The sequence below is a fragment of the Lemur catta genome, chromosome 18 (assembly GCF_020740605.2).
Source record: "Lemur catta isolate mLemCat1 chromosome 18, mLemCat1.pri, whole genome shotgun sequence".
Taxonomy (NCBI): Eukaryota; Metazoa; Chordata; class Mammalia; order Primates; family Lemuridae; genus Lemur; species Lemur catta.
Genome location: NC_059145.1, coordinates 37246707 through 37262753, shown reverse-complemented (window position 1 = coordinate 37262753; position 16047 = coordinate 37246707). Strand labels below are relative to the sequence as shown.

General features: G+C 60.0%; 1 protein-coding gene across 1 annotated transcript; it reads right to left on the bottom strand.

The window, feature by feature from the left end:
• Positions 1 to 3116: 3116 nt before the first annotated feature.
• DUSP7 (dual specificity phosphatase 7) lies at positions 3117 to 10604 on the bottom strand. The gene is made up of 3 exons (XM_045530074.1): positions 9929 to 10604; positions 8047 to 8481; positions 3117 to 5230 (listed from the first exon to the last, which is right to left on the bottom strand). The coding sequence occupies exons 1-3, from the start codon at positions 10446 to 10448 to the stop codon at positions 4923 to 4925; spliced, it is 1263 nt and encodes a 420-aa protein (XP_045386030.1). The 5' UTR covers positions 10449 to 10604; the 3' UTR covers positions 3117 to 4922.
• Positions 10605 to 16047: the final 5443 nt, after the last annotated feature.

The window sequence follows — 16047 nt, the reverse complement described above, 5'->3', positions numbered from 1 at the left end:
GGGCTTGTCCAGTCTGAGAAGTGAGGAGGCTGTGTGTGTGTGTGTGTGTGTGGTCCCTCACAGGGCCAGAGGGAGAGGGCTCCCAGCCTGGTGGCGGGGGTGGGGCCTAGTGGAAGGACTCAGGGCAGCAGGTGGGAGCCCCAGCTCTGCCCCCACCCACTCTGGGACACCCCTCTGCAAACCTCACTTTCCCCATCTGCACAGGGTTGGGGGACAGGATGATTCTGAGCCTTCCAGGGCCTCTCAGCTCTGCTGGGTCTCAGGAGTCAGATGGGACCAATCCTAGGAGGCCTCTGGGAGGAGGTGAGAGTACTGTGTCCTGGCGGGGCCCAGAACCAGCAGGGAAAACATATTAAAGATCAGGACGAGACAGCCCTCACTGGGGCACCCAGAGGCTAACATGTTGCTGTGCTGCCTCCAGAGATACCTGGCAACAGCCGGCCCTCTGGCTTCTGCTGAGGGTTTGGGTGTAGGTGTTGGCGTCCCGGACACACCCGTACTGACAGAGGGCGGCCCAAGGCGGACACAGCGTCAGGCACAGGCCTGAGTGCAGCATGGAGGGGCGGCTTCCAGTCGAGGCTCCCTGCTGCCCCCACCCTGCCCCATTCACCAGGCTGAGTGCACTCTGGGAGGGGCCTCTGGGGGTGGCAGGGAGAGCAGGTCCCTCTCCTGAAGGCTGCCTCCCCTCCCCCAGGCTCGGAGCAGGACCACCCAGGGAAACGTTCGTCTCTTTTTTGGTCTCCTTGTCAGGCCCCTTTCAAGGTAACCGCTCCACAGTGCTACCAAGTTCTTCCTGGTGGGCAGACTTAGTCAGTCCTGACGTTGCACCTGATTCATTTACCAGCGGACAAGTGGAGGCCCCATTATCCTGCCACCCAGCATGACATCACTGAGCTTTCCCTCGGGCTGCTCCCACTCTGGGCCGCCCAGCCGCACGGGAAATGGCTGCTGCATGAATGTGCCAGTGAGTAAGTGTCTTAAATCCGCCTCCCACGAGAACACTAAGTGGCTAAGAAGTGATGAGAGGGTCCTGGGACCTGGGCTGAGATGGAGACAGAAATAGGGACCCGGGAGGCAAAGAGAGGGCCAGGAGAGCAATAGCATCCAAGCCACACAGACCAAGCAGATGCGGCCCCGGAGAGCCAGGTGTCTAGGAGCTCCGGGGATGCCAGCGCCAAGGGCCTCAGCCAAGGACGGCCAGGGGAGGAAGGCATGGCAGAAACAGGGCAGAATAAGAGGGGCTCAGGGTGAGGGGCCATGGGGCAGGAGCCTGAAACCTGAGGGGGGGGACAGCAGTCCAGAGTGATTGTGGCCTAGCCTAAGGTCACAGAGCAAGGACCCAGGGCCCCAGCCATTCAGCCATGACCTGGTCCTCTGTCCCCTTGCAGGGAACCTTAGCCAGACACAGATGAGGAGACTGAAGGTCAGAGAGACCACCTGGCCTAAGACTGCACGGGAGCGAGTGGTGGCGTTGGCCCTCTTCCTGCGCTCCCACGCTTCCCAGTCCTTGTCTGAGTCGGCTCGGGAGCTGGCTGCTGCTCCCACCCCCACCCTGGCCTGTGCTTGGGCACGCTGGCACTGCCAGGCACTTACTCTGCCTGTCGAGGGCCCAGCCCCCCGCCCAGCACCCTCGGGCTTCCCCAGCCCTGGGCGAGGGCAGCGAGAGGGAACAAAGGCCCAGTCTCTCCCTGCTCAGGCCTCCACCCCCTTGCCTGCCCCTGGCACAGAAGGACCAGGGCGCTGAGGGAGCCCGAGAGCAAACGCAGCACCCATCCCTTTGCCGACGCTGCGAGAAGCCCCACCCCCCACCCCCACGCAGGCCTGCTGGCTGAACAGCAGTGTTCCTCCATTCTAAAGATGGAGTGTTGAGTGGGAGAGCTGTGGTGCTGGCAGTCACACAGCTGGGATTCGAACCCCAGTCCCACGGTTGACGGGGACCTGCCCTCTACCCCTCATCACAGGCTGAGCAGAGGTGGTAACTGTTCTGGTCCAATGTAACTGAAGTGCAGAGACAGAGGAGGGACAGAGAAGGTAGCGCCTGGGCAACCCAACAAAGACAGGCCCAGGGAAGGGGCTGAGTTGCCCTCACCCTTCTGGCCCTGCCCACCCACCTGCCAGCAGGGTCCAGCTCAGTGCTGATCACGCAGTCCACTGAAGAGAGAGAGCCAGGTGAGCAGCAGAAATGGGGAAACTGAGTCAGCACCCAGGCCCCCTAGGTCCCTGACTGAGGCTTACCTGATCCAGCCAGAGGTGAGGGAGACATAGGTGCTCTGGAGCCTCCATTTCTCTATCTGTAACGTGGGGCTGTGCCAACCACTGGGGGCTTCGCTTCCCCCAGCCAGGGCCACCATCCTTGCCCAGGCCCCTTCCTGCTCCTGCGGGCCAGGGAGCCCGGATGGAGGGCTGATGTTCCCCTGCTCTGTGCAAGCCTGAGCATGGCTGATTCTTCCCTATAAGCCCAGGCTCAGTCCAGGAAATGAACGCAATGTGCTCTTATGCCACACACGAGAAAAGCACTCAGTAACTGGGTGTGACTGGCCTCATTTTACAGAGATGTACACTGAGGCTCAGGGGGCTAAGAGGCCTGCCCAAGGCCAACCAGCCCCGAAAGAGCAAAGCAGGGCTGAGCACTCACTGTCCAGGATTGTCCCACTGGCTCTCCAGGATCGGAAGGGGCAGGGTTCAGTGCGGACTCCCCTCTCCCACCCCTGACAGCAGCAAGAGAAAGGGTCAGGGCTGTGGGGCTGCACAGGACTGAGGTGATCTTAGCAATGCCCAAGCAGACAGCCTCAGGCAATTCTGGCTAAGCAGGGGCTCAGTTGTGTAAACTTGTCCCCGCAACCTCTCCAAGCCCCCCGACTTCAGCAGAGCCCATAGGGAAAGCCCTGCTGCTCAGGTCTGCTAGTGCCCAAGGGCTGAGGAAATGCCACCCAGCCAGCTTCATCCAGAAGCCCTGGCTGCTCCCTCCCGTCTGCAGGGCACCTCTGACTGGTCTAAGCAAGTGCCTGGCACATGCCAGGTGGGACCAGGCCAGTGCCTCATGCAGAGCAGGCACTGGGATGCCAGGCGACAGTGCCCCTTCCTCACCTTCCCAGACCCCAAGACATCACAATTCATTTTAAAGAAAAAATAATATTTATTTGCAATATAAACAAAGTCCCGTTGCTGGTTCGGGATATATATATATATGTGTGTGTGTATATATATAGGTAGGGTCACAAATTTTCCTTCATAAGATCATAAAGCAAAACTGGCCACCCTCTGGCATACCCTCATTTACACAAATCTGATGCTTCTTTCTGGGTTTTTCTTTTTAAAAATAAAAAAGAGAGAGAGAAAGAGAACCATGTACAGCATGGAAGCTTTTTGTCAATTTCTCGACTGTGGCAAGATTTTAATCTGCTGCCCTAAAGAATCCCTGAAAGCCACCCCTGTGAGGTAAGATGCAGTGGGGCAGAGTTTCCGTGGCCTCACTCACATGCTGAGTGCTGCTCCATCAGGGACCCCGGCCCGACCACTCACCCCTCCCCGGGCCCCCATGCAGTCCTGACAGCTGGTAGAACCGAGGTTGGAGAAGGAACAAAACTGGAGGAGGATAACGGAATCCGTGGCTTTGTTCTGTGGATACTGCGAGTGGGGTGGACAGAGCCTCGCACCCCTTCCACTTGTCTGTCCTTGCCCCACCTGCCCCTGCCCTGGGGTTGAAATGGGTGCAAGTCTCCTGGCAGTAGAAGGCATGGGCAAGATGAGAGCAGGGCAGGCTTCCACGGGGACAAGGGGGCTGGGAGCGGCCGCTGGACCAAAGCAACAGCCAGGGTCAGGGAAGAAGCCGGAGGCAGGGGTGGATCCCCACCACCTAAGCTCTCCCCAGCCGCTGGGCCTCCACTCCCAGCTACAGAAAGAGAGAGAGAAAGAGACAGAAGTAGTGGGTAAATATATATAAAAGGGCCCAGAGCCCAGGCCCTCCTAGGGGCTGAGCCCAGAGGGCTAATGCTACTGCTTGGTAGTCCCCTGCTGCCCATCTCCGGCAGGACAATGGCAGGGCCCTGTACCCCTCACCTTCTGCTTCAGGGAGGTCTGCAGGGACCACCAGAGGGAAGAATGGGCGGGCAGAGATTGCAAAGACCACCCAAACAGCCCACCAATCACAACTTGCAGCAGTCATCACAGGCAAGTGCAGTGCCAAGGTGGACTGGGCCAAGGGTGGGAGATGGCACGACTGGGGGTCCCAACACCTGGAGAGCAGCAAGCCACCCCTTCAAGAAGGGCCCGCCGAAGAAACGGAGGCTTCACACATGTGCAAAACGCATTTGGTCAAGATCAACATGGGGTTTGTCTTTTCCATTAAAAACAAAAACAAAAACAAACATAATAATTGCTTTTTGAAGTAGAACGAAAAACAAAACTGAGAACACTTCTCTCTCTCTCGCAGGATCAAGAAAGGGATGAAATACTGGTTTATACAATCCACTGTTGCATGTAGCCTGAAAATAACACTTTTCGTTAAAAAAAGAAAAATCAAGAAGAGCTTGAACACTCTCTGTGCTCCGGGGAGCTTGGATTTACCTGCCAAAAGTAAAAAGTAAACTCAGGTCCTTGGATGTGTCTTTAAAAAATGGCCAAATTGGCCGGGCCATCGCAGAAAGGAGTGTCCTAGAAAAGGATGAGGCCCTGTTGGCCCCCCCAGAGCCACGTGTCTGCGAGCTGAGGCCTCTCCAGCAGCCCTGCAGAGGGAGGCCTTGCCGTGGGCCCTGCTCCCGCAGGATGGTAAGGGGCGTCCGGCCACCAGTTAGCCTGGGCCTCTGGGCACAGGCGACGTCTGTGGGTTCCTCAGGCCAGAGGCAGCAGGCTTGGGCCCTCTCACCTGGCCCTGTGGAGGGCTGGGTAGGGGCCCGGTGCCATGCCCACCAGTGCTCCAGGCCTCACGTGGACTCGAGCGTGTTGAGTGGGAACAGGTTGTGGTTGGTGGGCGTGGAGAAGTAGAGCTGCTCACTGGGCGCGTGGTTGTCACATGGGCTGCTTAGCCCCAGCGTCCGCTCAAAGTCCAGCAGCTGCCCCATGAAGTTAAAATTGGGCGAGATGTTAGACTTTTTCCTCTTGACAAAGTCGTAGGCATCGTTGAGTGACAGGTTCATCTTCTGCATCAGGTAGGCCACAGTGACTGTCACTGAGCGGCTGATGCCTGCCAGGCAGTGCACCAGGACACCACACTTCTTGGAGCGGGCCTCATCTGAAACACAGGGGTACGGGTCAGGGAGGTGCTTCCTCCCGAGGAGGCTTCCCACAGCGCAGGCAGAGGGGCCACAGCGCGGGGTGGGCGCTGGGGCTGGGGCACAGAGGGCAGCACAGTCCCGTAGTTGGGGCAGCAACCTGGGGTAGAGGTTAAGAGCATAACTATGAAGAGGGCTCTGTCACGCTTCAGCTCCCAGTCACTGGACACCCCTGTGCCTCGGTTTCCTCATTTATAAAATGGGCCTATTTATTCACAGTGCTCTCCTAAGGACCTGAGCCAAGTGAGGGTTCAACATGAGCTACAGTACCGAGTGGGATCGCTGCTAGTCCTGCTGCTGCCACAGCTGGGCGTTATGACTGGTGCTGAGGGTGGTGTCACCTGCATCCTCTTGGGCCATCTGCACCATGGCCAGTAAGCCCATTTTATCAATGGGGAAACAGACAGACAAAGTGACAAGCCCAAGGCCACACAGAGGCTCCTTCTAACTTAGCACCCGCTGTTGCCAGGCTGTGACCTGGGGGTGGGGGCTGGACCTGTTCTCTTGGTGCAGCTCCCAGGAGTACTTCCTGAGAGTCTCCTGGGACACAGGCCCGAGGGCAGCTGCTCCAGAAGGAAGTGGGTGGTCTGGCCCTGCACTTGGCTCTGCCCTGTGCCCAGCCAGTCCGCACAGCCTCAACTCCAGCTCCTGATAGACCCAGGGACAGCATGACAGCCACGCCTGAGGTTTTATGAATGGGGTTTGCTCAATGGGGCCCACCCCTCCCACTTGCTAGACCTTCCCCAGCAGGCCTGTACACCAGTGACATCTCCCACCACGCCAACTGGATGCGGCCAACCCCCCAGCTCTCCCCGTGCCGCCTTCAGACCCCTCTACTTGATACACAGTAGGACCCAGTAAACACTGGCTGGGCTACTGAACACCTCAGTCCTGAAATCTCTCCTCTTTGGAGGGAGACCAGGGATATGGATTAAAAAGAGGCATGGGTTCTACTCCTGAAAATGAAAGAAAACCAAAAAAAAAAAAATCCAAAAAACAAAAACAAGAGGCAGCCCTGGGGTCCTCAAGGTCCCCACCTCCCTACCGCTGAACCACTAGAAGCCAGGCACAGTCTGCACTCAGCCAGTACCCTCCTACCAGACGACACACGGGTCCACAAATTGCTCTTCCCTGCCTTTGGTCCGACAGAGCTCCCCCTCCCCTCCCCACCCACCAAGGGTACCTAGGACTTAGCATGCTGTAAGTGCTTAATCCAGACTCAGGGGCCGACAGGGCGGCCCCATGGCTAAGGCACTGGGGCAGGACCAGCAGGGGAGGCACGGGGGGTGCTGTGGCTTCATGTGGAGCCCTGTGGTCTGACCTCGGGATTTGGGGCAGGAAAGGGGGTGGTAGGGACGAGCCTCCAGTGGTGACACTAGGATGTGAGGACACCTGGCCCCTAGCCCACCCACAGGTGATCCCGAGTGAAACTGCTTCCACTGGCTTTATTCTGAGCCCTTCCAGTGTGAGGCTGGTGCTTGACCCATGCCACTGACCCCCCGGGATGCTTGGGCCTCAGGTCCTCCCCTTGTCAAATGAGGGAAAAGGCCCCTTCCCACCCCTGCATCCTGTTCCCCTGCACCCTCACCCCGATGTGGAGATGCGGAGGGGCCTTCAGGAAGGATAAAGGCACCCACAAGCCAGGCTCCAGGTTCCCCCTCTGCTCCCCTCCCTTGCTGGGGGAGCCCAAATGCTGAGGCAGCACCCACAGCCCTCTTGGCCACGTCCCCCTGGGGCAGGGCTGGATACTCCAGGCAGCCCCAGTTGCAGCCCCTCCCCCAGGCCTCAGCTTCCTTCCTTCCTCCCAGCCAGGCACCTACTTTTGGTTCCCAGTAAGCGGATGAGGCGGAGAAGCCTCCCACTTCCTGTTATTAAAGCCGGCCCAGCCCAGCCGACACCAAAACGCCCTCCACTGGACACAGCCGCCATCAGGAGAAGACTGCCCGGGCCACCCCCACCCTGCCACAGGAGGCTGGTTAGAAACACTGGGTCGGGAATCCAGGGTTCCCATTTATCCTGGGCCTGTGTCCCTTCCCCACACTGTGGGCCCGGTGTGGGGGATGACCTGCCGTCTGACAGCCCAGCTGGCCAAGGAGGAAAACCAGGGTGGGGAGCCAGAGTCAGCTGAGGCTGGGGACACAGGGGACTCAGAGGGCTCTAAGCCAGACAGCAGGATGCACTGCTCTGGGGGAGGCCTTCCTCAGACTCCCTCCACCTCCACCGTACACCCCTTACCCTCCAAGCAAGCCCCACAGGCTGCCGAGAGCATCTGGGGCCAAAACCAAGCACTCTGGGTCCCACATTCCAATAGTTGCCTGTTTGGGGCAGGCCTTTGGCTCCAGGGCTACCATTTAGCCCTCTCGGGTACACAGTAAAGCCCAAAGAGGCACTGTGACAACCCCATCCTGGAGAGACACATGTGCCGAGGCGTGATGCAGAGTGAGCGAGACCCGTGGGAGGTCTGCGCGTGTGATGTTTCAGTTTTCTAAGCCCCAAACAACAGCAAAGCCTGAAAAATACAAGTCCCATGAGGGGCTGACAGTTGGGGGGAGCCCAAGACTCAGGGGACTTCTCAGGCCCTGACAGGTTAGAGGGGCCTGGGGAACTCGGTGACTCACAGCAGGCATGGGTACACCCACAGGCACAAGCTGGCACATGCAGGGCACACACAGGTCCCAACAGGCCCAGAGGTACCCAGTTAGGCGCGGGCAACACCCAGAATCCTGTGCACACCTTGACGCACCCACCCACCTACCCAGCACATGGCAACACCTACCAATGAAGCTGATGGCCTCAGGGAAGAACTGGGAGAGGTTCTGGCTCCAGTGGTCAGAGATGGGGATCTGCTTGTAGGTGAACTCGCCACCGTGCTCGAAGGCGTTGGGCAGGTTGGGTGTGACATTGAGGATATACTTGATGCCATACTTGCCGAGCACGTCCAGGTTGGTGGAGTCCTTGGCGCAGCCGAGGTAGAGGTAGGGCAGGATCTGGACAGGGAAGGCTGGTTGGCTGGATGGCACAGGGCTGCCGTCCGACTCAGTGGCACTGCTGGGCAGCTCTCGGTCTGACTCGCCATCCGAGCAGTCAGAGCTGATGCGGAGGCCCCCCAGGCCCAGCACTGAGGTGGGTGGTGAGCTGCTCGGTGAGGACGAGCTGTCCACGTTGGTCTCGCAGTGTTCGGAGTACTCTGTCTGGAACTTGTTGAAACCACCTGTGGCCGAGGTGAGATGGGGCCTGGGTGAGAGGCTGGTGAGAGCCCAGATAGCCTGCACAAGACCCCGATGGCCAGGACTCCCCATGTCAAGCCCCACAGCACTGACGAGTGTTACACGTGCACCCTCTCTTGTGTTCTCTCCATCTAAACTACGACTACTTCACAGATGAGGAAACTGAGGCCCAAGGAGGGGAAGTAACATGCCTGAGCTCTAAACCCTTACTCATAACACATCAGGGCCCCCAGCCATACTACAGCTTTAGGGCACTTGAGGACAGGCCCCAGCTCATTCCTCGTCTGCAGCTCCCATGCACACCTGGCACGCATGGGTGCTCAGTAATAGCTAAGTGGCAAAGGAAAGTAGACAACCACATCTCAGGCCAGCACCTATGGGTCTGCAAACCCCCCTTACAGATGACACCATAAGAGCCAGAGCCACATTTGGGTCAGTCAGAGGCAGAGAGGACCTGGACCCCTGACTGGGAGTCCAGTGGTTGCCCAGCTCACGAAACACAGCTGGGGAGGGCAGTGTGAAGGTACTGGCTGGCCCTTCCCCCCTGGCGGGGGCAGGCTCCAGAAGGAGGTCCCAGCTCCACTTCTCCAGAGCCCTCCCTTAGAATACAAGGCCCCCAGCTTTGGACCTGCAGAGGGGGAGGGCCACTGGGGCTATACCGGGACGGGAGAGATGGGGAGCGCCTTGCAGCTAGGCATGGGCCCTGCGCCCGAGGGTGCCGCAGGCCTCCCCTCCCCTCCCGCCCCGCTGCCAGCGAGAGGCCATTTTGGAATGTTAATTGGAAACACCGGCCACAGCCACTTGCCGCCCCCCCCCCCAACCCCCAGTGCTGCCTCCCCCTCTGCAAGCTCCCAGGAGACAGGCTGGGGACCTGGGGGCCCGGGAGACCTGGGTCAGGGCAATGAACACTGCTTACTTTCTCAAGCGTCTCTAAGAGCCAACGATCCCCAGGTGGTAGGGGCCATAATGGGATCCCAGAGACCCCAACCCAAATGGGCCCCATGCACTGGAGGCAAGGATGGTGCTAAAAGGTGCCCTTCCTGACCCTGGCCTTCTAGGGACACGAATTTCAGGCTGGAGTTGGGTGCGCTGCAGCTTTTAGGGTTCCAGGAGACGGCCCCTCCCTCCTGAGGGAGCCTGGAGCTGGGCGCTACCATCGCCCCACCAGCAGTAAAAAAACGAAACCCTAGGGGGGGAAAAGTTTGTTCCACCCACTCGAATCTAGCCAAGAAAGGGGGCGCAGAGGGAGCCCCGTGCCTGCCAAATCCACGCCATGGGGACTGGGCTCCTGGGAGGGCGGATGGGGGCCGGGGACGACGTGGCGCCCGGCTGGGCAGGCCGAGCGCGTGGAAAGGAAAAAGCCTCCAGCGGGGGCGTCAGGGAGTCGAGGGGGAGCCTGGATCCCTTATGGGGTCTCGGTGCTGCCCTCACCTTGGAGGTAGTAGGCCTGGCAGCCGTCGTCGCGCAGCTTCTGTAGGAGCAGGCCGAGCACAGAGGCTGGAGCGCCGGGTTCGGGCTGCCACTCGGCCGTGGCCTCGTCGTAGAGCAGCACGGTGGCCGCCTTGCAGCGCGTGGCGAAACGCTCCTTGTCGGCGTGGTTCGGGATGATGGAGCGGATGGGCAGGTTGCCCTTGCGCAGGCGGCGCAGCATGAGGCCCGGGATGGCCAGGTTGATGGCCGTCTCGATGTGCGACGACTCGAAGAGCTCATGCGGCCGGCAGTCGAGCAGCAGCAGGGACGCGCCGCCGCGCGCCTCCAGCTCCTCCTGTAGCCACTCCGCGCTCTTGCAGGGCATGGCCCCTGCTCCGGACGCCGCGCTCGCCCCGGTGCCCGCGCTGGACCCACACCCCGCACCGGGCTCGGACCCCGCCCGGGTGCCCCCAGCCGCCGCTGCCGCCCCCGAAGCCGACATGTGCGCCCGCGCTGGGGGGCCGCGGAGCTGGTTTTTCATGGGGAGAGCGGGCGGCCCGGGGCCGGGGCCGGGCAGCCCTGCCCTGGGACGGCGCCCCGGCCGCGTCTCCGGGCGCCCGCCTCCCGCCGAGCTGTGCGCCCGCCGCCCCGGCCTCCCGGCCTCCGTCCCGCCCGCCCGGCCCTCCGCGCGCACCGCGGCCTGACAGCCCCAATTAAACGGCAGCTCCCGCGGCCGCGCGCCGAGGCGTCCTCCGGGGGGCGGGGCGCGGGGCCGGCGCCCGGGCTTAAAGGCGCAGCGCCTCTGCCGCCCCTCCTCACCGGGTGCGCGGGCGCGTTCGTGGCCCGGGACGCCCGGGATCCGCTCCCGGGCTCCGCACGGTCACCGTCTCGTCTAGCCCGGAACTCGCTACGACCTGCCGAGGGGGCCTGGCCAAGACGCCCTCTCCTCTGCCCGCACGCCCAGCTCTTCTGGAGTGGTCTTTTCTGGAGAGACCTGTGCCCTACGGGAAGAACTAACGGGGGGAGTCCTACAACTGGCACCCCCACCCCACGTTAACGGAGCTTCCCCCGGATGGGGCGGGGGGGGACGGTCACACCGAGTCAACCTCCCCTCCCCACCTGTCATCCCCATTCATTCATTCTTTCGTCGAGTTCATTCAACAAATGGTAATTGAACGCCTACTACGTGCCAGGCACTGTGCTAGGCGGTCACTGTTTCAGGCGACAGCATCGTCTCCCTGTCACAGGGTCCGAAACCTGAGGGGCAGTGTCTTACCCCAGCAGGCCTAATGGGAAATCTGCACCTAGACGACTGGAGGGGTAGGACGCCTCCGTGGGCAGGGGTGGAGAAATCCTGGAAAGGATTAGCCCTAGGAAGGGAGCGTGAGCCCTTTAAGAAAGCTTTACAAGCGGGGTGGTGACAAGCGTCTAGTGAAGCGCCACGTGACTTTTCCACTGGGGCAGGTGGGAGGGGAGCGCTCCTTTATAATCAGCTTTCCTTCTCTTACCTCCCTCTCGATATGCCAATCCACTCTCCCGATAGGCGGGCACGAGCCGGCAGAGGACCAATCGTGGCCGAGGGAGGCGGTGTGGGAGGGAGGCGGGGCCCGCCGCCGGCTCCACCCAGCGCGGGGCAGTGGGCGGGGTCTCCGCCAGCGTGTGCGGACTCGCCGGCGTGCGGGCGGGGCGGAGGAGGTGAATGGATCTGCAGGTAGCGCTAGAACAAAGCGGCTCGACTCGGCGGCGCGCCTGCGCAAGACCTGCAGTGCTCTCCCTGCGGAGCCACGGTGGTCTTCCCCGGGAGGGAGCTCCGGCTGGGGCTTAGCCGTTAGCCTGGCCCATTCCCTGCCGGGCGGGCCCCCTGCCTCCTTGGGGTTTAACCTCCCCTTCCGCCTGAAGCTGGTCAACTCTTAGCCACCTTGCCCCCACCCCCGGCTGTGGGGGAGGGTGGTGGTGTCGGGTCAGGGTCCGGAGTAGGGGATGAAGATGCCTGAAATTTGCGAAAGGGAGGGCCTCTGGAACCCTGAGGACCTGAGCGTTCCGCTGGCCTCTGACCAAAAGGCACGAAAAAGAGTGGCCCAGGAGCAGCCCCCACCCCGTCTTCCAAGTCAGGGATAGTCTCTCTGAAGGGTTTCATGCCTGGTGGCAGGGCTGCATCCCAGTATCCCCAAAGAGCAGGGGTCTCTCCCACAGTCACACTCTCAGAAAGGCCACAGCAGTGCAGCCAGAGATCTTTTCAGCAGTGATCGGATGCCCCGACAGGTGAAAGGAGAATCAACCCTCCCTCCGCCCAGGGTTGTCCTGGGGTTGCTGGGCAGAACCAGCTTCCCTGGGGTCCTGGGCCCTATAGAAAGAGCTTCCCAGGCCTGAGAAGCCGAGACCCAAATTTTGTCTTGCCTATTGCTGACCTATTGTGTGACCTGAGCATGGCTGGTTTTCCCACTATAGGAGAATACTCATCTGAACAGTGCCCAGCCAGTCTACAAATCGGGCGGCTGTGAGGACATGCTCTGAGGCCAGGCCTCTGGGCTGGCAGTCTGGGTGCTGGTTGTCCAGGATGGAGGCAGCACTCAAAAAGGAGGCCTGAGCAAGCCCCCGGGGGAGGGTGAGCTGCTGACAGGGGCCTGTTGAGGGCCTGCTGAGCTCACCAGGCAGTGCCTGGAGCTGGAGTGACAGCAGTGGACACTCCATCCTCCACTCAGCATCACATGTGGCCTGGCAGCCTCTCCCCTCTGCTCCCCCAGGTTACATGCTGATCTGTGTACTCCCTCCCCTAGGCCCATGACAGGATGAACAAAGACCTTTCTTTCTGGCCTGGTGTCCCCTCCCCAGATGGGACCATACTCTGCTAACAGGGTAGCTGAAGAAGATGTCACATGCCCAATAAGTCAATGTGACATCTCCTGAGGGGCAGGCTGGAGTCCAACTAAGGCATACTAGCTTCCGAGTACCTGGTGAGGAGTAGCCATCGTTCTCACTGGTGAGGGCACAGCTGAAATAAGAACCTCCTCTGTGCCCCCACAGTGCCCACTGCCAGGCCTGAGGAAGACCACCCTAAAGAGGGAAGAGGGCCCTGCCATACCTTGCATTAGCTTGTGATGACTCACTTATCTCTCTCCCTGTGGATTCGTCTAGGAGGATGTGTGGAACTGGAGCTGCTCCTGGGGTGCGGAGGGGTGTCACCCAGCAGGGATGTAAAGAGGCAGGGTTTGCATGAGTACAGGAGAAGGGGAGCATGGGGTGGGGGGCTGAGGAACCCTTGCTCCCAGACTTGCAGGGCCCAGAGCAGGACAGGAGCTTAACTATGGCCAAGCAGCAAGAGGTCAGAACTCTACCCCTACAGCTCTGAGCCTCCCCCTAGGATGCTGGGAAAGGTTTTTTCTTGGCAGGAATATAGTGTCCTGGGCAAGGCCTTGGAAATCAAAGACATTCTTCCTCTTTGGGAATGTGAACTTTCCTGCCCTTCTGGGTTCAGGCCCTCCCTCACCTGCAGCCCCCAGCAGAGGTGCTCAGCTCACTGGGGTCTCCCTGAGGGGCAGGGTGGGGGAGTGGGAAAGAGGCCCCCAGAACAGGTCTAGGTCCCTGAGGGTGGGCTGGTCTCAGATGAAATGCAGGTGGGACACGTCTGAGCTCTCTGAGGGCTCCCTCTCTCTCTCTCCCACACCTCCACACCTCCAGGACTTTCAGTTTTCGCTTGCAGCTTCTGCCTGCCTCCTGATCCCAGCTCAGATGTCACCCTCAGGGAGGCCGCCTCTGATTGTCCTGGCTATATTAGCTCCCCTGCTACATGCTCCCAGGACCCCTGTCCCCTCAGCCCTATCTTTGCTCTGTGCTCTATCACAGTCACTGTCCAACACCCCACACCAGATGTTCTCATGTTGGATGCCCGGTGGCACGTTTGCCCTCCCTCAAGCCCTCTGCTTGCCATCCCTGTCTCATCGCTATTCAGCCAGGTGCCAGGCCCAAACCCACAAGGCACTGGGGCTGCCTTCTCTGTCGGCACACATCCAACGCCAGAAGCACACTGGGAAGGAGCCTTCTTGGCAGAGCAAGGCCTGGCCATGGTGGTGGGATGTTTCATGGCCGTTTGCTGTTCCTCTGGGAGGAGCTGTGGGTCCCCAGGAGCAGGGTAAACTGGTGCGCACCCTCCAACACACAAGCACACGTGGCTTGTTGACCCAGGAGCTCTGTCACCAAGAACAGTTTAAACATCTTAGAAACAAAATCTTTCCCTTTCCCACTGGTGCCCATGGATTTCTCAGAGATGGGCCACCATGTTTCTAATGGCATATGCTGAGGTGGGGGGTCAGTTCCTTGCCTTCCTGGTCCTAAGGAGGCCAGCACAAATCTAGGGTGAGCTCCCACTCACCACCAGGAGGGCAGATTTATAACATGGGTCTATCTCACTGTAAGACATGAGCAGGGCTGTGCAGAGGCTACACAGGGGCCAGGCACTCTGGTCCATGGTGCCTGCTGGTGACTGAGCCAGCCTCTGCCCAGGGCAGCTCCATCAGGCTGGGACATGTGCCATCAGAGGCCTGCTCAGACCTAGACTCACTCTGCTTGCGCTTGAACCTTGGGACAGCTTCTTCCCCAAACCTTGGTGGGGTGCCCACTTGGGTTGGTATCGAGACAGTAACATCTAAGCCAGGCCAGGAATAGACTGTCAAAGAACTGGCAATGCTCCTGCCCTATGTAGAACTGGCTGTACACACACACACACACATACATGTAAGTTACACACAACACAGGCACAAACACATAGGCCACAGACCTACCCATATATGCACATGTGCTCATGGGCACATAGTACATGTGCAGAGATACACAGATGCCTATGCATGTGTGCAAAAATACACAATACATGTGGGCACACATACTCTCTTACAGGCACACATACACATACAGCCCCATGTCTGGGCACTTGCCACTCCTGTTAGATGGGTGGCCACAGAGAAGTCCCCCAGAGGGGCTATTACCAGCCTGGTGGGATCCACACTTCTCTCCCCTCAGCTGTCCAGTCACAGGGGCTCACCCAGCCCTGTTGGCTGCTGCTGGGATCTCAGAGAGGACAGGTTCTGGATTGAACAGAAGTCCACCCCTACCTTCCTCCTAGCAGGGGACTGCCAGGCCCTGGGTGATGGCAGTATGGCATAGGAAAGCTGGGATAGCTCTGCGGTGGGGGAGCCACGTGCCTATTCATCCGACTCCTCCCTTGCCCAGGTGTGTGGGGCAGAGAGGGTGAGAGTGTAGGGCCTGGGGGGCAAACAGCCCTGGTGGGAAACAGTCATGCCATGGCCACTGGAGAGTGTACCTCTCCCAACCCCATACCCAGCCCAGTGGGGCCAGCTCGAGGATGGAAAATAGAGGACACACATGCACCTCTCTTCTGTGCTTTGTCCTTGACAGACATTACTAGACAATCATAGCACTTTTTCTTGGGGAGCCATCCCTGGCCTGAAAACCCTTCCAGGCAGGCACGACCAGCAGAGTGTGGAAGGCAAGGGAGATAAAACCTATTTGCTAAGGCTCCAAGTCACAGCCAGACCAGCTATGGCCTCTCTGTCCCCATCTGCCGCTCACCTTACCCTGACCTCCTGCTCCCCACACTGTGCCCCAGACACAGTGCCCCTGCCTCCACACACTTCCTCATTCCATGCCCCCACCCTCTGAAATCCTCTCTAGCTTCTGAGCGCCACAGCAGAGTCTGCCCTTCTCCTGATCCTCCCCTGTGGGGCCCAGCATATTCTACACTCTACCCACTCTAGGGCAGTTCAGCCTGCAGGGGTCTGGGGGGCTCACCTCTGTGACTCCACCTACATGAGCCTCCCTTTTGTCATTGGAGTCCCCTCCCCCACAAGGTCACCCAGAGTCCTGGGGCCCAGCCAGGCCTCCCTCATGGCCCCACCCTGCCTGCCATCCCATGCTCTCCGCGTGGGCTCCCCTAAGGGGCATGGGGGTCTGCCGGGCTAGGGGCCTGGGCAAGTGCGCGTGTCCAGCTCCTCTCGGGGCTGACTTGGGGCTGATGTCGAGAGGGCCTGGTTTCCGTCCCAGAAGAAAGGCCACTCCCTGGGTTGCCCTCACCCCACTGCAGCCTCTTGCTTTCACATCGTCAGCCCTGTATTCACCCCACATTTCCC